The 22,300-nt window shown below is 38.7% G+C and overlaps 1 protein-coding gene across 1 annotated transcript in view; it reads left to right on the top strand.

Moving 5' to 3' along the window:
* The window catches only part of LRRIQ1 (leucine rich repeats and IQ motif containing 1), a gene marked incomplete at both ends in the record, with an annotated part of 96,926 nt that extends 87,622 nt beyond the window's left edge, over window positions 1-9,304 (top strand). The window contains one exon of the mRNA XM_079548931.1: window positions 9,165-9,304. Coding sequence (XP_079405057.1) covers window positions 9,165-9,304 — 140 coding nt within the window. The remainder of the gene's footprint in view (window positions 1-9,164) is intronic.
* Between the last annotated feature and the right edge of the window lie 12,996 nt (window positions 9,305-22,300).

Here is a 22,300-nt window from a genome sequence, read left to right as displayed (position 1 = left end):
AGAAGAAAAGCAGAAAAGAAAGACTTTCCTGACTTGTACCTTCTTTGTAATACATACACATGAGCTGTAATGATTAGTAGCTTACAGAGTTATGTAAGAATCAAATGTTAGCCCTACACTTGACAGTAGTTTTCTTAACTCCATGAATATTGTCATGAATTTGTGGTTGTAAAATCTGTTTGTGAATACTTTCCTGAACACTGGTAGTGCAGTTTAACACTAAGTTGTAAGATAGACATAGAAATTAAGTAATTATTTTTTGGTAACTAGCTAGATAGTAATTTTTATACCAATAAACAGGTTTTGAGTGGGTTTTGACAATCATCAGTTCTATTCTATCAGCCCATTCTACGTCTGTGCAACCAATGTTGCACATTTAGTCTCCCATATATCTGAATTGTCCACCTCATTATTTTCTTTACTCTAAAATAGTCTTAATTTTCTTTTCCATCTTGTCTTGTGAGATTCAATCTTTTGACTGGAATTTACAGAATAACTAGAATTTGTAAGCAGAATGTGATGGGAGCTTCTAATTGTTATTTAAAATACTACCTGGTATTCTTAATTCTTCTCTCCCCTGAATTTTAGTCTTTCTGATTTCAGTAAAACAGTGTTTTTCAGGAAACAAAACCACAAAGAGAAGAAACAAAATTCGGGGCCCAATTTTGTCATTCCTTAATCACCCCTAGCTCTAAAGATGGCCTTTAAATACAGTGTCCACTACAAAACATTTATCATTTCTCAGATAAATTCTAACTCTACCACTTTCTTAGTCTGTGAAATTAAATTAATGAAATTTATTAATAATGTTCTTACAGACTTTCAACTCAATGGAAAACAAAAATTGACAAACTCCTGCAGTATTTCTTATTTGACATTCCTTTTCACATATTCCAATTCTTATTCTTCCTTTTGAAAGAACCCTCGCCCCGATTTTTTGCCTTTCTTTCTTTTGATGAACCAGAATCCCTGAGAAAGTGTTTATCTTTACTGTAGGCTGTGCATGATGCAGCTTTACTTCTTAAAAACATTCTGCTTTCCTACTCCTTTCCTATTAGTATTGTCTGTATATCCCAGTTCCATAAATACTCTCTTTCATTTAGGATTTGTAAACTCTTTGTCTGCAGAAAACATGTCATTTTAAAGTTTTTTCTTCATTCCTTTATTCAAGAAGGTTGTCAGATGTCTATTTTGGAATCATGGGATCACATATAGAGATATTTATTTAGCAGTCCCTTCAATTTTTTTGCCATTTACCTACTTAACAGAATTTCTTGAAAATAACAGTGAAGTTTTTCTTTCTCCTTAGAAATACATAGAAATGCTGTAAACATATGAAGATATTTATAGTTCTTATTACTTTTCCACAGTAAAATTCTGCACTCAGTCTACCAAAACCACAACTATATTAGGAATAAAGCCATCTTTTCTGTAAGCCACATCTGATAGTATGATCACATAAATGTTAGGACATGATAATGAGACAATTCAATATTCTGAATATTTTTCTGCTCAGACAATGAATAAATAACATGGATGAAAAAGGGTTGCACTGTTCTGAAGTAGTTAAAATTTACTAGGTTTTGTTGATTATTGTTTTGAGCATAGTTTCAGTATAATAGAAATTAAAAAAGAGAGAAAAACCATACAGTGACACTGACATCCATGTAGTTTAGATACTCACTTGAAATCTTGGAACTATTAGACCTACCACAAGGATTTCTGCCATGTAAGAGTAAAGAGCAGTTTTAGGTTCTCTGTGATGTGAAAGATTTGTCATATAGCTTCAAAAATATTTCTCAAATCAGTGCACAGGGAGACGTACAATTCTATAAGGTTGTTGCAGTAGATGGCAGCATTTTTTTTCCCCAATGCAATATTTTCTTTCCTTATTCTCTTTTTCATTGCTAACTTTACCTTTACTCTCTAACCCTTCTTTCAAATATGAACAATTCTTATTTCTGCCTTGTTCTAGTATAAGCTTTCTCTCCAATCCATTCTTAGGCTTTCTTTTCCATCAGTAGTTAAGTCTATTTCCACAGATCCTTGTCTGATTACTTGTCTTTCCTTCTAGTCCCTATAGTACCTAGCTTGCCAATATCCTAAGATTCAGTATCTCTTAGTTTAAATCTTGTCCAAGTTTATTTGGCATGTCTTAGTGTACTATTTAGGCATTAAATAGCAGACTCTTAATCTACTTATTCTCTACATCTTTTATTATCACTAGCTATATATATCCAGTACTCTTGATAATTTAAGGAAGTTAGGGCCAATCTAGTGCCTCTAGTCCTTCTTTATTCTTTCTTAATCCACCCTTGCCAGTTCACAGTGCCTTTCTTCCCCATAGTTTATCTCTTCTCTCAATGTCAGTCTGTTTCTACTGCCAGCTATGTCAGGATATTGTTTCAGTGTACTTCCAGCCTTGGTTTCATCTCTCAGATTTTAACCCCAACTCTCTGCACATTCTGCCATTTTTCTTCCTATAAGAGCTTCTTATCCTCATCTTCGCATTTACTGTAGCTAGAAACTGAGTGCATATAATAGAGAGCATATAACAAGAGGCTGTTTAGTTCCCTGACCTAGCATGACTTTCAACACTATTTTTAGGAATAGTCTTGATTAGCTCCATGTAACATCACAGTGAAGCATGTTTCCTTGTTGACTGATGCTTTAGGGCAGATAGCCAAAAAAAATCAAGAGCATTGCCTCCAGTCACACAGAAATTTTAATTTGTACATACTTGATCAAATTTGGACAGATTCTAAAAGCAAAGGTCTGCTAGTTGGCAGATTTCAAGTTATTTCTACAAAGGACATAAATATCTCAACATAAATATCTCACATGTCTTTTCCTTAGAAATGACCAGCCTTTCAGAAAACTTCAGCCAAAGGCAGTTACTCAATCTGCAGTTTTTGTCCTGAATTATCAAACTTTGGAAATAGGTAAGGAACTGGAGTAGAAAGAAGATATTGAACTTTAATAGCCAGTGGTGCTAAAAGTCCTGTTTATGTGAAGGCCACTCTGAAACTAGTGCCTCCTATTTTATTATCTTGGTTGATGTTATGACATCAGAGGCAGATGTTGGTGGATAGCAGTAAAGGTTGAATCTTCAACAAAATTCCACTACATTTTGATGCTGTGTGACAGATGACAGATCAGGGTGGACTGTCAAAATGGCATCTGGCATGGAAATGTTTATGAAGCAAAGGCATGTCATTGAAATCAAAGGTGTGTCACTGAAATGCTCCTGGTGGAAGAAATGGCACCATTGGTGTTCATCAACACTTGCTAAATGTTTATGGAGACCAAACAGTGGATCTGAGTGCAGTGGGGTATTGATTTTCGTTTCAGCAGTGCTGGCAGCGACAATGGGTCACCTTTAGTGGTGCAGATTGTGGCGAGTACAGTATGTAGGCTCTTGTTCATCGCTGGCAAAGATGCATAGCTGGTGATGGTGACTATGTTGAAAAATAACATTTTATAGATATGAATTTGCTCTATCAAGTAGTGTAAGTGAGCTCTGTATCTGTTGTGATTTCCATGGAAATAAACAGGAGGCATTACTTCTGGAGCAACCTGTGTAGTTAGGATTATGTTGTGTTTTGCAGGAACATTTTTGGGTTATTGTAGTTTTTGTGTCATTTCATTTTCATGTGTAGAAAATGATTAATAAATATTTGTAACTTCTGTCAATATTTTTGTAAATAATTTCTGTAGGAATTCCTTTATGTGTGTGAGTTTCATGTTAAGAGTTTAGATTATTCAAGTATCTAGTTTCCAGTATGATCTGATTAGAATAGCATCAAGGTATGATTTAACAAAAAACTGTTTAAATTCATTATTTCTATAAAATATTAAGACTTGTCTCCAGTCCTACAAACCTGAAGTCAGAGACACCTAGAAACAAAATTAATACGTTTCTCTTCACCTCTCCTCTTCCCCCCCAAATCCTCATCCAAGAAAGATTACATTTTATATTCAAATCTCCAGAGGGAAGGGCCATGCATATTACATGGGATTTCTTGTAAGATGCTCGAGTCTTCTCGATACTATTGAAATATGTCTGAAATATAAATACATTATGTAAATTTAAGATGCAATAAATATATGCTTCTTTTTGTTTTAAGGTTAATAAGTCAAGTAAAGAAAATAAATAAAAGGGGGAACTAATATTTTGTGATCTGACTTCAATATAGCCATAAATAACAATATTAAAAAAGCAACTCATCTGAGATTTTAGCATTCACCTTTTTCATAGACCTGCTGAACCTAACTTCTTTCCAGAGCTCAAATTGATGTAAATGCTTTGCTGCTAAAGATTTGTTCTGGTCACTTTCATTAAGATGTTGAATTTTTCTTCCATGCATTCTTATGCTGTATTTGCTCTTAAGTAATACAATATGGTAAGGACTTTGAAATTATCTCTCCAGACACACAATGTTAGGTGGATCGATAAATACCCTATGACGTCTACTATGCATCATAAAATTTCTATCATAACCTGTTTAACCAAGCTTTTCTTCTTGAACACCGAGAATTTTATTCAAAGCGTTTTACATATTGCATTACTTATCAAAACAGAGGATATGTAAACCTTGACATTTGTTAAAAGACCCAGGCTTTAACCAAAAAAGACCAGAACAAATCAATAGCAGAAAACAGATTAAACAACAGAAAAGTGACTGCTTAGAAATAGAAGCATGTTAACCAAGCCCATGACAAGCTTTCAGCACGTAGTCAAAGGAAATGGTTATTTGATATATACAGGCATCTGAATGTATCTCAGAATATACTGGAGACTCCTACAGCTGAAAGTTACAATTAATTGAAAGTATAGTACAGCCTCAATCTTCTGAATCCTACTTTGGTATAGGATAAATTAAATTGCTTTTTTTGGCTATGATTTTGTTCCCATATGAGGGGGTATTAGAATAACTATATATCATGTTGAATTACACTTAATACACTTTATCTGTTCGTATTTAACTCTAGTAACCCTAAATGTTAAGTATTGTTGCCATTGTTGTTATTATATCATTATATTGATAATAATTACTACTATGGATGTCAAAAGTACTGATATTTTAGAGACTGAAACCAATATATTACTTCTAGTTTCTATTTAGTAAAGATATTTATGGGCTTGAAAGGATGTGAAACTTTCTGCTGCCTTTTATTTAGTCCTGTTACATGGATAAAGATATTATTGTCATGATAAAATTATTCATAAATCAGAAACCTGGATGTGCATACCTGTTCACACTCGAAAGCTATGCCTTATAGATTGCTATACAGAAAAATCAAACATTTTATTTTTCCAATCAAAAATTTCTGATAATATTCATTTTATTCATCGTTTATGCTAATACCTGAAATGCTTGTTTGCAAGACACACATTGTAGTCTAGGGAAAAACTGAGGTATTGTAAATATAACTTTTCTGTAAAAATTGTCCGTCTGTATTGCTATTAGTAACTCTACAGGACAAAGTTAAAAGCTCTCTGGGGAAAAAAAAATAGTACTGAGATGTAAAGTAAAACTTTCAAATAGAGCACATTCTGAAAAAGCATGTAAAGTATCTCACTATTTTTAGATATTTTAATAATGCCTGAATATCAGACCTTGCAGCATTTTAGACATTTGTGCAGTACAACAAAATGTTTTCATTTGCAGTTGTTTTTTAGTGAATCCTTTCTTTATTCTTCCATACACTGAACCAAGCACCCTCCCCACTTTTTGTTATTTTCTCACCTTTTCTTAAATTAAAAAAAAATCTCATAAATCAGTAAAATTGAAAAACTTCCCTTGATCAGGTATAAATTCATTTATCTCCAAGGAGATAAATAAAAAAGCCCAATACGTATAAATAAAAACAACAAATATAAATACATTAAAAATATAATAAGATTTCAGTTATCTATTAATTTTAATATGATTTTTAAAAATGTTAGGAAAAAAAAAAAAAGGAAAACAAAGTTATATTTGTGAGAATCATTTGTAGATGCAATCTCTTAATTCAAAATGGTGTCATTGTCTCTTACCTTCATTCTCTCAATCTAGACAAAGTTCTAACCTCCTGTTGTGAAGCGGTCTTTATCAAATATTTCTGAAGGAAAAAATTGCCAGCTTTAAAAATGTAGAATTAGAAGACCTTTTGTCAACATTGATAATAACTGAGTGAAGTTAATTTTAATTTACACAAGATGTTTTTATTTCTCACAGGACTCTACCTAGGTGCTTGCTTTAAACTTGCATACAGGTGTTGCCTTAAGGTTTGCCACAAAAGTGTTCCTACCTGAATTCTTGATGAAACTGCAAAGGACTTGAATTAAAAATAACCTTAGGGACACATGTATGATAAATCATTTTAGTCCTATACTTGCAGTGCAAATATATTTTCAATGTTCTTTCTTCCATTAAACTCTATGAGAAGGAAATGCAAGAAAATTCTTTCTCATAGTTGGCTAATACCTTCAACATAAATGAACTGTTTCTTTACCTACAACTTTCAATTGTCATTAATATCTAAGCCACTAGCAATTCTGTGAATATAATGTCTGAGAATTAATTATAACATAAATAGGAGTAAGCAAACTTTGTGATGCTTCTACATCAGTCTCATGCATATCTGTGAGAATGGTTCTGTAGGGTACTGTTTGTTTGTTCCCCATGCCATTTCTGTTTTTCATCACTCCAGCTAGACCAATAACTAGAACAGCAATGCTGATATTAATACCCATCTCTAAATATTATTGAGCTCATATCACAAATACATTCTCAGAAGAGAAGCATGGTTATATCCACTTCAAAGATGGAAAAGTGGAACATAGAAATGAGAGAGCGAATGAGAGAACTGGGGCTGTTTAGTCTGTAGAAAAGGATGCTGAGAGGAGACTTCGATGCTTTCTGTAACTACCTGAAAGGAGCTTACAATAAGGAAGGTGTTAGTCTCTTTTCTCAGATGACAAGTGATAGAATGCAAGGCAGTGGCCTCATATTACACTAGAGGTGGCTTAGATCAAATCTCAGGAAGAATGTCTTCTCAGAAGGGGAGGTTAAGCACTGAAACAGACTTCCTGTGTTTGAGTTCTACCCTCCACGTAGATGTGGTGCCTATGGAAATAATTTAGCAGTAGACTTGTATTGTTAGGTGAATGGATGAACTTGATGACCTAAAAGGTCTTTTACAACCTAAATGATTCCATAGTTCTGTAAGTTGCAAGGTGTGTACTTTTCCATCCTATTTTCAAGGAATATTTTCATTCTAAATTAGTTGATCATTCCCTGTAATTATTTTATTTTATTTGGCTGAAAGTGCTAAGAACCATGTGAAGGGTGGAAAGGATACAGAGTAGTCTATGCTTTGATAAACACTGTCTAGATCACTACTGTAGGTAACGTGTAAAGCAGACCTTAGGAAATCTAACCAATGCTTCAGGCTGCATAAAGGAAGAGAGAGACATGACAACCAGACTTTGAGATATCCTGTGGTTTGTTAAACCTGGATTCAAGGAAGCAGAGAGTATTTGAGATTTTGAAAAAATACCTTCAGGCAGAGAAGTTATCCTGCCCTATTACTGAGACCACAAGGTCAACAAATTCTGAGCTATGATTCTCACATAGAAAGTTGTTTTGTCAGATTATATGCACTCAGAATTAATAAGATGTTACGTTATACTTACAAAATATTTTACAACAATACCCTCTAAGCAATGTATCAATCACTTGCAATTAAAAATTAAAAAAAATAATAATTTGTAAACTATTGACCCTGTAGTTTAGACAAGCATAATTCATGCTATGACAGATACAGCTGTCTTCATGCCACAATAAAAGCATATACTACTAACTCATAAGGACTTTTCAGAAGTATCTTGTAGCAAACTACAGCAAGTCTTTAGGGATTTTTTAATGAAATAATAATATACCTTTCATAGTAACGGTAAGGCTATATATCACTTCCAAAGAATTGTGTACAATATTAAGTGGAAAGCTAAGAGATCTACATTTACAGATTTCTGAAGTCTGTCATGAAAATAATACTTAGCAGCATAGATAGGTTCATAAACAAGTGAGGTTGTTACTCCAGAAATAATCCAGGTTAGACAAGCAGGATGTGGTCAACTTCCTGTTTTGCGGCATTGGACTCTTCACTTTTAAACTAATTTTCAAATTTATTATTGTTGGGTTTGTTCTGACATTTCTGTTTATTCAATTTTCAGAATTAAATAATAAAAATATTTCTTTCATCAAAATACATAAGTAACTGGTATGTCTATGTCTAATTTATCATTAATAGAAACTTAAAGATGAGTGCATAGGAGAGTCAATCTTGATCATATACTTGCCCAAAGCTTTTTTTCAGTCTAAACGTGTAATAGATACTTCCTTTTATTTTCCTTTTCCTTTTTTTCTTTCTCCCTCTCTTTTTTTTTTTTTTTTTTTTTTAGGCTTTTTTTTTTTATGGGGAGAGACGTTGAACAAAGGTTATACTGTGCAATCTTTTTTGTTGTTTGAAAACTTTGCCAACTACAGAAAACAAATCTTTAAGCAAGAGGCACAATATTTTTAGTAGTATTACTTTTTCTTCAAGTTTCATTGAGCAGTTAATTTACTAATTTGAAGATCTCAGCTTTCAGTTAAAGTATTATGGTTCTCAGTCAAAAGAATTAAGAGAATGTACACTGCTTGATTAAACAGCTACTTTGTTTTTCAATAAAAGCCTTTCTGCACTAGAGATATCTGCTGCTATTTGAGGTGTTGAATAAAAGGATCTAAAGATAAGGAAATGAGGAGTATTGCAAAAGCATGATTCTAGCGTTTAAATCCTTTTACAAATAGACTTTTACTTGAGTATATCTGAAGAAAAAAATGAATTTACTACATTTATACAGTGTAAACAAGCCCACTAAAAATATGGTAATTTGTGTAGTAATTTTACTGTTTGCTTTCATAAGGTCTTTGAGTTTGCTTATTTGTTTTTCAAAAACTACAGCCTTGTGAAAAATACATGTATGACTTTTAATTCAGGAAAGAATATGTAATTATAAAAAGTGTGCTATCAAATTGGACATATTGATATATTTTATTATATTTAAAGCAACATGGTACAGTGAAATTTATGTTTATTTGTTTGTTTAATTTCATATATCTGTATGTTTCTAGAAAAGAATATATCTTCTCCAGAAAAATCACATTTGGGTCCATCCTGTAGAGAACGGATATCATTTCGAGACCATCCATTGCTGTTCAGTGGAGGATGGGGAACAGGCAAAAAGAGGCAAAAGGTTAAAAATATCAGCTGAATATTGGAGATTATTTAACTAAATGATTCAATCAAATTTTTGGTTCCCAAAACATATGGAGAACTGTTTTCTTTTAAGACTGTGAATATATATACGTTTATATTTTAGTTTATAAGCAGTTTCAGTTAACTAAATATGACTTATTTTATTATACATGGTTACAGTGGTTTGGTTTTTTTTCTGGTCAAATTGTTTTGTAGCTGTCAGTAGATTATCTTAGTTTGTCTTTTCAATTGGTCGTATGTTTATGTGGTGTAGGGTGCAGAATCAATTAGCTCAAGAAGAATTGTTGTTCAACGAATAAGTTTAGGCTTGCTTATAAAAACTGGTCAGGATGTGGAGAAGTATCAATATTTAATGCTCGTATGATGTATGCCATATATCAAAACTGTAAATTCTCATTTTCTCACAAATAAAGTACATGCTTATAAACCATGTTTTAGACTCTAACATCCAATGTAATTCTTTAAAAAGTCTGTTTAAAATGTTTTACCAAGGCAGCAAAAATTCATAGCATATTAGAAATGTGCAAATAGTGAGAATGTGTATCTTTTTTTTTTCTTTTATACAGCAATATGAGAAATCCTCTTGAGTTTCACCCTAACACATTGTAATAATATGATAAAGCAACCTATTAAAATTTCATAATTTAAAATATTTCTAACATTTTCCTAGATTATTAAATAAGTATGTAAATAAATAAGTACATTTACTAACCTCTTGTTTTGTGCTGGACTAGTGTACCACTACATCTAAAAGATGCTGTTCACCCAACTCTGTTCTTTCATGCAGCCAGATTCCTTCAAACCCAAAAAAAAACTGATACCAATAAAAAGAAACAAAATATATTATATTTAAACTATTCATACTACTGCAAGGTAGAAATCCTGAAGCGGATATGTAACTCATTACTTCTCCTGAATTTTTTTTCATTGACAAACTAGGCAGAAGAGGTTCTTTGGTTTCAAAGCCTAAAATTATTTTAATGTTTTCCACTCTGGGGGTTGAAATTGCTAATTGGATCTAGAGGAGTCTGCTTTTGGATTTCCTCATCTGTTTTTCTCCAATATTGTAAAGCTTCAATCCCTTACAGAGTGAGAGAGGTGGAGAGGGTAATAGGGCTTGAAAATTCAGCCAGTAAAGAAGATAAATTCATATATTGTATCTGTTTTTAAAATGTACTTAAATTTCATATGGCATTATTTTGGGACGTGCTTTTATATGCTAACATGCATATGTGACTGTGGATAGAAAGTATCTCCATTTTTGTGAATGCTCATATGGTTGGCAGGAAGTATTGATCTGTCTGGGGGTAGGAAGGTCCTACAGGGAGATCTGAGTAGGCTGGATCACTGGTCTGAGGTCAATGGGATGAAGTTTAACATGACCAAGTGCCAAGTCGTGCATTTTGGCCACAACAACCCCAAGCAACACTGTAGGCTTGAGGAAAAGTGACTGGAAGACTGCGTAAAGGAAATGGACCCAGCAGAATTGGTTGACACTTGGCTGAACATGAGCCAGAAGTGTGCCCGGGTGTCCAAGAAGGCCAGTGGCATCCTGGGTTGTATCAGAAATAGTGTTGCCAACAGGAGCAGGGAAGTGATCATCCCTCTGTATTCAGCACTGGTGAGGCCATACCTCAAGTACTGAACTCACTGCAAGAAAGACATTGAGGCCCTGGAACAAGTTCAGAGAAGGGCAGTGAAGCTGGTGAAGGGTCTGGAGTGCAAACCTTATGAGGAGCAGCTGAAGAACCTGGGATTGTTCAGGCTGGAGAAGAGAGACTCAGGAGAGACCTTATTAGTCTCTACAACTACCTGAAGGGTGGTTGTGGTGAGGTGGAGACCAGCCTCTTCTCCCGTATAACTCGCGATAGGACTAGAGAGAGTGGCCTCAAGTTGTGCCAGGGGAGATTCAGATTGTCTGTTAGGAAAAATGCCTTCATCTGAGGAGTGGTCAGGTGCTAGAATAGGTTGCCCAGGGAGGTGATTAAGTTAGTGACCTTGTTGGTCAGTTTAGTTCTTGTACTGAGAGAGATAGTTTAGTGGGAAATATTGGTGAACGGCTTGACTGGGTGATCTTGGAAGTCTTTTCCAATCTGAGTGATTCTATGATTCTATGATTTTCAAATTCAGTAATGGCTGATACAGTGGAGAACCTCCAGTTTGCAGTTAGTATCTTTCAATAATCTTGTTCATTTAAATCAGTTTGAGTCATAGACTCATAGAATATCGTGATCTGGACCATCAAGACCATTGAGTCCTTCTCCTGGTTCTACATGAGGCAATATAAGAATTAAACCTTATTTCTGAGAGCATTGTCCAAATGCTTCTTGAACTCTGGCAGTCTTGGTGACCTGACAACTTCCCTGTTTCAGTAGCAAGTTCCTCATTTTCATTAATGAAGTTTTTCTATCCAATCTAAACTTCCCATAATGCATATTTAAGCCATTTCCTTACATCCTATCACTGGTCATCTGAGACAAGAGATCAGCACTTTGCACTCCCTGTCACAATCAGATCACCTCTCAATCTCCTCTAAGCTGAACAAATCATAAATCAGTGGCTCCTTATTATAATACCTTCTAGTCTTTTTGTTGCCCTCCATCTTAAAATTCTATCAATGTGCTGTTTTTAATATCACTTTAATACTGAAAGGTCAGTGGGATATCAGTTTTGAAGGAAAGACTCCATTACTTTGAAAAGTTTTTATGTGCTAGTGTGGTGAGTAAGTAAATTTTAAAAAAAAAAAAAAAAAAAAAAAGCTATAACACATGCTAACTGGAGATCAAAATGCAAAATCAAACAATTCATAGTTCAGCATTCTTGTGGATTGTTCCATCTATTTATCTAGTCTGTGCATAACATACTGCACATTACTGCAACTGTAAATAAAGGAGTTTTTAATTCACATTTCATGAATGTTAGATACCACAATAAAAATCTGCTTTCCAGGTGTTTCTGAGTGAGAAATCCCTCCACACCTAAGCTGTTTTGTCAACAACTTTTAAGGCATTTTATTTTGGTTATTTATTGTTATTATTACTATTGGTTTTTTAATTATTGTTTTGTAAAGAAAAAGTAGTAGCTTTATAACATACAAATTACTGAATTACAAATTGTAGACACAAGATTTGCTGACATTGCTCATGCATGTGAGGAATAATTTCAGTTTAAGATAGCTGAAAAGCATTTATTGTTCTCAGGACTAAGGTGAGGCACCTCTAAATCTGAGTGAATATCTGCTGCTCTTAGTCACACTTTACAGAATGAAAGGTCAGACATAACATGAATGCTACATCTTGTGGCATATTTCTGACATGACTATTTCAGGCTCTGTCCTGCACATCAGAGAGCTGCTTTATGCCTTCCTTTTTTGTCTTCTTCGGGTTTTCTCTCTTGTTACTTTCCCCTTCTTTCTTTCTTTCTTTCTTGCTTGCTTGCTTGCTTGCTTGCTTGCTTTCTTGCTTTCTTGCTTTCTTGCTTGCTTTCTTCCTTTCTTCCTTTCTTCCTTTCTACCTTTCTTCCTTTCTTCCTTTCTTCCTTTCTTTCTTTCTTCCTTTCTTCCTTTCTTCCTTTCTTCCTTTCTTTCTTTCTCTCTTTCTTTCTCTCTCTCTTTCTCTCTTTCTCTCTTTCTCTATCTCTTTCTCTCTTTCTCTCTTTCTTTCTCTCTTTCTTTCTCTCTTTCTTCCTTTCTTCCTTTCTTCCTTTCTTCCTTTCTTTCTTTCTTCCTTTCTTCCTTTCTTCCTTTCTTCCTTTCTTCCTTTCTCTCTTTCTTTCTCTCTCTCTTTTTCTCTCTTTCTCTCTTTCTCTCTCTCTTTCTTCCTTTCTCTCTTTCTTTCTCTCTTTCTTCCTTTCTCTCTTTCTTTCTCTCTTTCTTTCTCTCTTTCTTCCTTTCTTCCTTTCTTCCTTTCTTCCTTTCTTTCTTTCTTCCTTTCTTCCTTTCTTCCTTTCTTCCTTTCTTCCTTTCTTCCTTTCTTCCTTTCTTCCTTTCTTTCTCTCTTTCTTTCTCTCTCTCTTTCTCTCTTTCTTTCTCTCTCTCTTTCTCTCTTTCTCTCTTTCTCTCTCTCTTTCTCTCTTTCTCTCTCTCTCTCTCTCTTTCTCTCTTTCTCTCTTTCTCTCTTTCTCTCTTTCTCTTTCTCTCTTTCTCTCTTTCTCCCTTTCTCCCTTTCTCCCTTTCTCCCTTTCTCCCTTTCTCCCTTTCTTCCTTTCTTTCATTCTTTCCTTTTTTTTTTTTCTTTTTTTTTCCCCTCTATCCCCTCTCTGTTGAAATACAGCAATTCAGCAATTCCTATTTAGGATTAGAAAGTATTCTTGATGTGTCACTCTGTGTGTGAGTAGAGGACTGGAACTGCTGGGGGCAAATCCCTGTGATCACTCAGCAAAATGTGGAACCACAAATTCCTATAACTGTATATTTCTAGTTGCACTACTGCCTTTGTGATGCCCCTGACTTCACTAGTGTAATCTCCTCTGATTTTTTTTCTCTTTTCCCATAGATCCTTTAGCATGGAAGGGGGGGACTCTATGTCAAAAGCACTTTAGAAAAATATCTTCCTTGAGTTAATGAAGATCAAACTTTGGAAATGTAGAATTCATTCAAATCAAGAACTGAGAGAACCGAAGTGTGTTTAATCGTTTAATCTCTAATGGGCGTAATTCACCACATCAAATCGAAAAGCTTTTTGCAAGCTCAGTACTGATCATTGAAATGGGTTTCCCTATATGATTTACATTTACTTCTGCGCAGGAGTTCTGACCAAGAACATATATTCTTTGAATACTTAAGTGGTTGAAGGGTGCAACATAAAAAAAGTGTTCCCAAAACGCACAGTCTGAATGAGAATGAGGTGTTAATGGCACTCAGAGATGGCCCACATCTAAATAGGAAAACAGCGTGATGAAATGTTTCCCAATGAATAACAGGATGGTTTTCTCACTAGCATCTTCAGAGACTTTTCTAAAATAGCCGTCCTTGCTCAAATGACTATTGGTCAAATTGATTTCTGGTTTTAAGAGATCTTTAAAAAGCAGGGACCCAGTATGCCTATAGGTTAGACACTGCTTTGGTGCAATATGAGTTGGTGTTAAATTTTGACTTAGTGAATCATAATTATTAAGAGCTAATAATCTATGCATTCGATCAATCATTCATTAAATGTGGGTCTGCTTATAGCATATTTGCATCATTATAAAAACATGCCACTAGTGCCATCCAATTCTCACCTCAAACACATGGTGCAAAACGGTGACTTAATTTCTTACCACAATTATACTCACAGGAAGATTAATATCCTTATTATTTTAGTGTCAAAAAGACAACAAAAATTTATTTTTCTGTAGGCACAGCTTTTCCCTGATATACACTGAAATTAATCCTGTTAGCATTAATGAAAGCCGAGCTAATATTCTGGGAGATTGACACCTTAACATGCTATTCTATGAGATGAGAAAAACACACTTGAAAAGCAGTTATTACCGAATGGCTCCAAAAAGTCATGTAAGAGATTCAGGAGCCTGATTTCATGCCTGAGATCAAAGCTGTTTGTACTTAACAGTTGTAGCTGAGGGGAGGGAGAGGGTGAAGAAATAATAGTAATAAAAACAACCAAGCTTTCTTGTTTTGGTTTATTTCTTTTTACAGTCATAAATGAAGAAAAAAAATCTAATTTCATTTTTTTTTAGGACTTGTAGAAAATATTACCCCATCATAGGAGCTTTGAAGCTTTGGCTGTTAGTCTGTTGGAAGAAGACAAATTACTATCGCTACTGATTTCATTGCTGTATGAGATATTAGGGAAAGCAAATCTTGGTCCACGTTTTTACCTGTATGCCTACTAAGAGCTTGTATGAGATGTGTGAAAGTGAGGTGCCTGTTCATGGGTGTATCTGTTGTTAAGAAGGAACAGGGGACCACTTTCTTCTTGCAGAGAGGCAGAAAGATGTGCAGAGGAAAGAAATGCAAGTATGGCCTTTGTATAACAATGTAACAATATAGTCTAAATAAATTGTTTAAAGTAGCTAGTGGGTAGTAGCTTTAAGGTAGTATGATCAGATTGCGATTGGACTTGATCTTTAAGGTCTTTTCCAACCTGAGCAATTCTATGATTCTATGATTCTATTGTCTCTAGAGAAGAACTAGTTCTCAAGATAGATGATGGACAGAAAAGTGCTGACAACACTTTGAATCCATCCTCAAGATGCTTTCAGAGTGCCAAGCTGAGCTGAAAGTCGATTGGTTTATAAAGTTCCGTCATGGTCAGTGGGCAAAGACTGGGTTTTGGAAAAGATTTTAGAAGTAATATTGTGTAAGTGCCTCAGACTGATCATCCTTTTGAGTACTGGAAGTTGAAATGAGTGACTTTATGAACTATATTGTTATTTGGAGAGTAGATGGATAAATTGATTTTTCTTGAGCTCTGATGAACTCAGATGATGAATTCATTATTTTAATGACATCGATGATGATGCAATAGGGATCAGTTCCTCTCCTTGTCTTCACTTGAATGACTGATAGACTTGTTTTGAGTAGTAAGCTTTTCTTAGTTTCTTAATTGATTTGTTGCTATTTATATGTAGCTTGTTATTTTTATAATCCAAATACTAAAGAAGCCCAAATACCCAGGTAGACATGAAGCAAACTCTGGCTGAAATGCAATTGCTATCTCCTTAATAAAAGATACAGCCAAAAGTATTTATATAAGTTGCTACCAATTCTGATTTGACAAAGTCAAGATATGATCAGAAGTGTCTGTTAATGGCTGAAGGTTGTATTTTCTTTATTCCTAATTCATTTATTTGGTAAATTACTCTTAGACAAATAAATCAGAGATTGGGGGGGAGAGGGGCGGGGGGGTTGGTTGTTTGTTATTAATTAGCTATTTATCTGTGACATTACTTCAAACTTGAGCACAAACAAGCGCTTCCAAGTAGCTATGCCATAGGCAATATCCCGACCTTCTTATCTGGAGGTGTCTGTACAAAACCAGGAGAAATTGCTATAGCTAATTAAGAAATTTCTAATAAAGAATAAATTCTTCCATTTCAAGTCAGCGCAAATCTGCTGTTCTCGTGAGACACTCACTAAAAAGCACAACGTTTAAAATAATAATAATAGTAATCTTTATTTCCTGCTTAATTCCTGTCATTAAGTGAGTGCTGTCCATTCAAAATCTCATGTTTTCTGCCACCATCACCATGTGTAAGGTTATTCTTTGCAAGAACCCAAGTAAGCCGTTAATTTGACTCTGATTTGGCCAATACGTTGTAATCCGCACGATTTAATTCAGTTTTCCAGCTGTTCTCCTTTGAACAGCCATCTCCTTCATGTGAGAAAAGAAGGCGTGCCACAGTAAGCAAGAGTTTTTTTTTTTTTTTTTCGGGAAATGCAAATACTTAGACCGTGCAGTCTCAGCTAAGCGGTATTTGCTGGCGACTTTTTCCTTCTATCACCGCTAATTTGCAACTCCTGTGACAATTACCTTTCTGCGACCGAGTGCCTCTTGCTGCCGACTGCAGTGTCGGTAGCCCGAAGCCTTAACGCTGTGCACCAGCCCCAGAGAGAGCACAGAGGAATCTGTGTTTGTGCACTGACTTCCTTCAATAAATCTTTTTCCATTTTACTAGCAGCGGGTTCATTCTTCGTTGCGAGCTCGGTCCCATTGATTTTCGCGCGACTTTTGCTTGAATAAAAGCCAATAGCGAAGAGCTGCCTTTTCAGCAAGCTCTGCATGCTCGTGTCCTTTTCGTTCGCTTTTATCTGCAGGTAGCACCTCGGGGGCCGTTGAGTGCTTGGGCCGAGCGCCGGGGCGAGTGGCCATGCCAATGCGGGAGGATGCGCTGCCCGTGGGGCGCTCCGAAGTGCTGGGCTTTATCCTGGCGAGTAGCCGAGGCTCTGCGAGCAGGAGAAGTGAAGCACGGCGCTCACGCCGCCTCATCATTTGATGAGCACCCCCCCCCTACGCCCTTGCTCCTTGGTACCCCCTGGAAACAAGCACCGCACAGACGTGGAAAAGGTCTCTGGCGGTGATATATCCCAGGTACAGGTTTTGTCAGGAAAAGTGAAATACACCGCAGCAATTTGTAATACAGTGGATTAATTTTGATTGCCCGGGTAGAAACAAAAAGAAGACTGTCTCTAAGCATAGACTGGGGGCCGACCTTATTTGCCAATACCAATATTTATGTGGAAAGCTTAAAATATGTTGTTTTTCCAAGAGCTGGAGTTATAAGACGGGAGGAGGGGGAGGCCCGTGGATGAAATATTAGCAGCATATCGGTTAACCACTAAGTCCTTTTTTGTATTCATCTGGACGTTTCTGGTGAGAAGGGCGGAGGGCTGAAGGCTCGGGGATAGATGCTCCTTAATGCACACGAACGTTCCCAAAGATACAGGCTGCTCTCAGCAAAGGACAAAATAAGGCTGAGACTGTACAGAGCCCACTGCTGAAAGACGGGAACAAAATTGCCCTGCGGCTTTCAGCATCGCTGAATTACACGTTCTTTAATAGGATCTAGCACACATCGCATTGAAGAAAAAAAAAAATAGTAACGGTTCTTTCAAGTGAACTGGTCTTAAAAAACCAGCAGTCCTTGTCAAAGCAGCTCAATGCATCCGTTTGTTGGTGCCTCTGACGTGAACAGGGATCTATTTCTTAACCCCTGTCCCTTCTGTCTCACACCTTCCTTCAGCTTCGTGCTTGGAAACCAGAATGTCGACCCATATTTCATGCCCTAAAAGAAATCAATTCATCTGGGATGACAGGGAACCCCCACGCACTCTCCAGGCCCTCGATAACAGTCGGAGCCTCGGGGTCTCTGCGGCAATCTTGCCCGTATATTTTCGGAACTGTCCCAGTATTAATCAAGCTGCCAGCCGGGATCCAGCAGGGAACACCGCGCTGCTCTCGGGGGAGAGCTCTGCTTCTGCTTTGCTCGTTTGCAAAGGTGCTCCGCTGTCGGAGCTGAGCGAGTGCACTGTGGGAGACCGAGAAGGGTTGTAGGACGAAAAAAAAAAAAAGAAAAAAAAAAAGAAAGAAAAAAGTCAGCTGTCGTTCCTTAGATGTCTCCTACACTTAAAAATTACATTGAGTTCATTTGGGGGGAGCAAGCAAACAAGCAAATGGAATAAATCACATAGGAAATCAGTTCCCAGGAGGATGATGCTAAAAGCAGGAATTTTCTGCTTTAACGTACTGCTGAGTTTCTTTTTCACGTATGAATTTTGCTCCTAAGCCATGTGAAGAACGCAGTTTGCATTTCACACCGCGCGTATTTCTATGTGCTGGAGATGTAGAGGGAGGGGAGAGGGACTGGATCTGGGTCTTGGGGAGCACCACCAGTGCTGCAGCACGAGCTGCAGCCGGCAGCACTGCCCCGCGAAGGCAGTGTACAGCCGCCTCCCCCGGCTCCTTCCAGGTTGAGGACAAAGAGACACCACGGCTCTTTTCTGTGTCCCCAGGTGAGAAGCGGGGTGCTTCCCTTAGAGAAAGTACTGAGCAAGTCAGAGCTGAGGAGCAACTTCAGAAACAACTTCCTTCTGCTTAGTGCCAAGCTACTGTGAGTCCCACGGCCCAGTGTTCAAAACCTTTCTAACCTTGATAAAGAGCTGCAACGGCGGCCGCGCACAGATAAAACTCCTGTCGAATTTGTTTTCATAGCACATGTGTAAGTAGGCTTCATTATAATTTGAACTAGATCAAGATAAGAGATTGACCTGCGTTTACAGAGCATCTCTGCTGAAATTTCCTATGGCGCTGAGATTAAATCCACACACACAGCATTTTCTCGTTCCATTTTGTGTTGAAAGAAATGTTAGATGGATTAAGGAGAGCCACTACGTATTGCAAAAAGTGTTGAAGTTGGTGCAGCTCCGACAGCAACCCCGCTTTGTTAACGCAGAGAGCGGGACGGCGGAAGCTTCCCGTGCACCAGTTACATCCGTTTCCCCTGAAATCTTCATTTTTACCTGTGCAGGTGTGTTACAAGGAACACCCCGAGCAACTGAGGGATTGTCAATGCGCCGAACTGCAAGAACTGTGAAAGGTCCGCTGTCACTGCGCTTGAGCTGGGTTGTGGGCAATACCTGGGAGCCTGAATCTCGAGCTTGGGAAATGCTGCGGGCTCGGGCCCGGCGGAAAGAGAAGCGGCCCGTGACTGCCGGGCATGAGCGGTCCCCCTCTGCTCACGCAGCATCGGCATCGGATTGCCCGACAAACGAGGAACGCATTTGCTCCTTCGCTCTGAGTGATGTGTTACCCAGGCTTTGGATAAAGTCCCTCCAAACAAAGTCAATGAAACACTTCCCCTCCGAGAGGAAAAAAAAAAAACAACTGTAAAACCTCCCTCCTGGACTAGAACGGAGTTTTGTTTTCTTAGGTGAACAAAAAGTGCCCTTTAGAAAGAAAGTTCGTTAAACGGGACCTGGATGTGGCCCCTTTTTGCAGCTTGGCTGCCGAGTTACGAAGGACAATCTTTGCTTTTAAACATTGCAATAGCGATGTTCACTTAAAAAACAACAACAACAACAACAAAAAAAAACCTCTCCAAACCCAACATGTATTAGTATGCACTGAAATATATTGCGCCTTTTTTGCTCACGGTAATAAATTATACTTCACGTGGTTCCTTCTCACAAACAGGATGTCTGAACAATTCGGACTCAGCCGAGGTTGTGAATCTGCGATTTGTGGTTTCCGCAGCCCCCAAGGGGTACTCGGGAGGTTGGGGAGGAGCCCTGGGGGGACCTTTTGCGCCTTCTCTCGTCCCCGTGGGGAGGGGCGGACACTGCTGGGACCGAACGATTGGCACGGGGACGCGCATTTCTTGGTGCATTTTGATTTAATTTTGTCCCAAGCTGATCTACTGCGAAAAAAAAAAAAAAAAAAGAAAGAAAAAAAGGGGGGGGGGAAACAAATGAAAATAAGTAAATAAATAAATAAATAAGACTCCCTACGTGACTTTGCCTTGGCAAACGGGCGGCTGCTGCTGAAAACTTCTCACCATCCGGGCACCTGTCTTCACTTCCCTTCCTATTTCACGGACTCTCTTCCCCCCGCATCTGTTGGCATTTTCATTCAACGAAAATCATCTCTCTCCTTTTCTCCTGCCCCGCGCGAAATAGCTCCCATGAAGCGCCCTTCACAGCTTCCCCTTCCCACTTTCCTGCATAACCGAAGGGTGTGTGTGTGGAGGGAAGCGAATGATAATCCCAAATTCGTTTAGTTCACTCTCAGGCAATGTTGGTTTCTTCCAATTCCCCCATAGACACTTCGTGTTTTAACTGCCTTGAGAGAAAAGAATAAAATAAATTCAAAATTAAAATTTACATTTTCTATGCCGAGACACCCATAGCTAAGCAACGGTGCTAGAAATGAGAGGGGGCAGAGGAGGTGTGGGGATGGAGGCTTCTGGGCCGTTTGGAAAGGGAATACCTGTCCTGTTGATGCCGTCGCCTTTTCACTTTATTTAAACAAATGAAGAACTGGAGGGGACCGCAATGAGTGGCAGCGCTGTCCCGGCCGGGAGAGGCAAGCAGCGCTAGGGACGGCCCCAGCGCGGAGCCGGGGCTGAGCGTCCTGAGCGGGAGGTGGGTCCCATCCCGTCCCCGCACTCACATTTCTTTCTCGAATGCGTTTTTTTTTCTTTCTTTTTTTTTTTTTTTTTTTTTTCCCCAGCAGTGAGACGCCTGCAGTCGGTGCGATTTATGCGGGATTCTAATTCTTCCGTTAGGATCTGTAAGTGCTGAGCTCAAGAAGGACAGAGGAATGCGAGGGCGGAGGAGGCGGCAGCCGCGCTCCCCGCGGAGAACCCCGGGGTGCCGAGCGCTAACACCCCCGCCGTGCCCTCCTCCCCCCGGTTCACCCCAGGGGACGGAGTGCCTCCAGGAGCCCCGAGCACGGCAGGGGCGAGCTCCTTCACACCACCTCTGGCCACGAAACGTCTCTCCATCACACCTCACACCCTTTCACAGAAGGTTTAGGAGATACTCCATCTCTGGAAACACAGCGGCACATCTGCGCGCAGCCCTTAATAACCGGGCTGCCTGCCGGAGGGGAGCGCTCCCTGAAGAAAGATGCTTTTCAAAGCTGTCTCTCCTCAGCGCAAGGTTTAAAAAATGAAAAAAAATTATTTGCCGCCTTCTCCCCCTGGACCCGTCCAAACTTTTTTAGAATGGTTTTTGTTTGCTGAAGTCAGCTTTCTGCTCGCAAGCTTTTAAGGAGAACGAATGCCACGCGCGGAGCCAGTTCTCCCCTCGGCTGCATCCCTCTTTCCCTTTGAAGTCAGCTGGGGTGCGCGGAGGTAAACGAGAGCAGAATTTGGGCCCTGGAGCTAACCACGCTGAGAAGCAGCTCCGTGGTTTGTTTATTTACTTATTTGTATGTTTGTTTATTTGTTTGTTTGAGCCAGGAGTGGTGGGGGCAGTTATACCTCGCGTAGCTCCCTGCCTTCAGCCCTCGGTGCGGCGACGGTGCGGACATATCTGTGTGAACCACGGCGCTGAGAGCGCAGACGGGGCAAAAAGGGAGAGAAGCCGTCCCTGGGGTGAAGAAGCTGCTGGAGGGCTCTGCTCTCAGTCCAGCGGTGGGGGTTGCGCGGAAGACGCGGCAGTGGCTCCGAGTGCGGGGCTGCCCCCGCAGCGAGTAGCGCTGCCGTCGGTGTACGGCCGCTCCGGGCTGTCGGGAGGGAGCGAGCGGCGCCGCCGTCGAGGCAGCTCTCGGGACGTGCGTGTCCCCCGGGCGGGCATTCTGGGCTCCTACGGTCTCACTGCAAAAAGCCCCGCTGCTGTGCTGCTGCCGGTGGGAGCTTGGAGTTTTACGGTTTTACGGGCACATGAGATGCTCCTTGTCCTCGGCACCCCTAGGGTTTACTAGCTGCCTTTAAAGAGGGACGTTTATTGGGATAAAAGTGGATTGCAGGCTGCAAGAGCGTTGCATGTGTCTTTCATTTAAAAGATACCGAGAGCTCCGGTTTTTGGTGTTGTTTTTTCTTCTTCTTC

The sequence above is a fragment of the Tetrao urogallus genome (assembly GCF_951394365.1).
Source record: "Tetrao urogallus genome assembly, chromosome: 1".
Taxonomy (NCBI): Eukaryota; Metazoa; Chordata; class Aves; order Galliformes; family Phasianidae; genus Tetrao; species Tetrao urogallus.
Note: the sequence above shows the minus strand (reverse complement) of the source record. Positions and strands in the feature narration are given on the sequence as shown.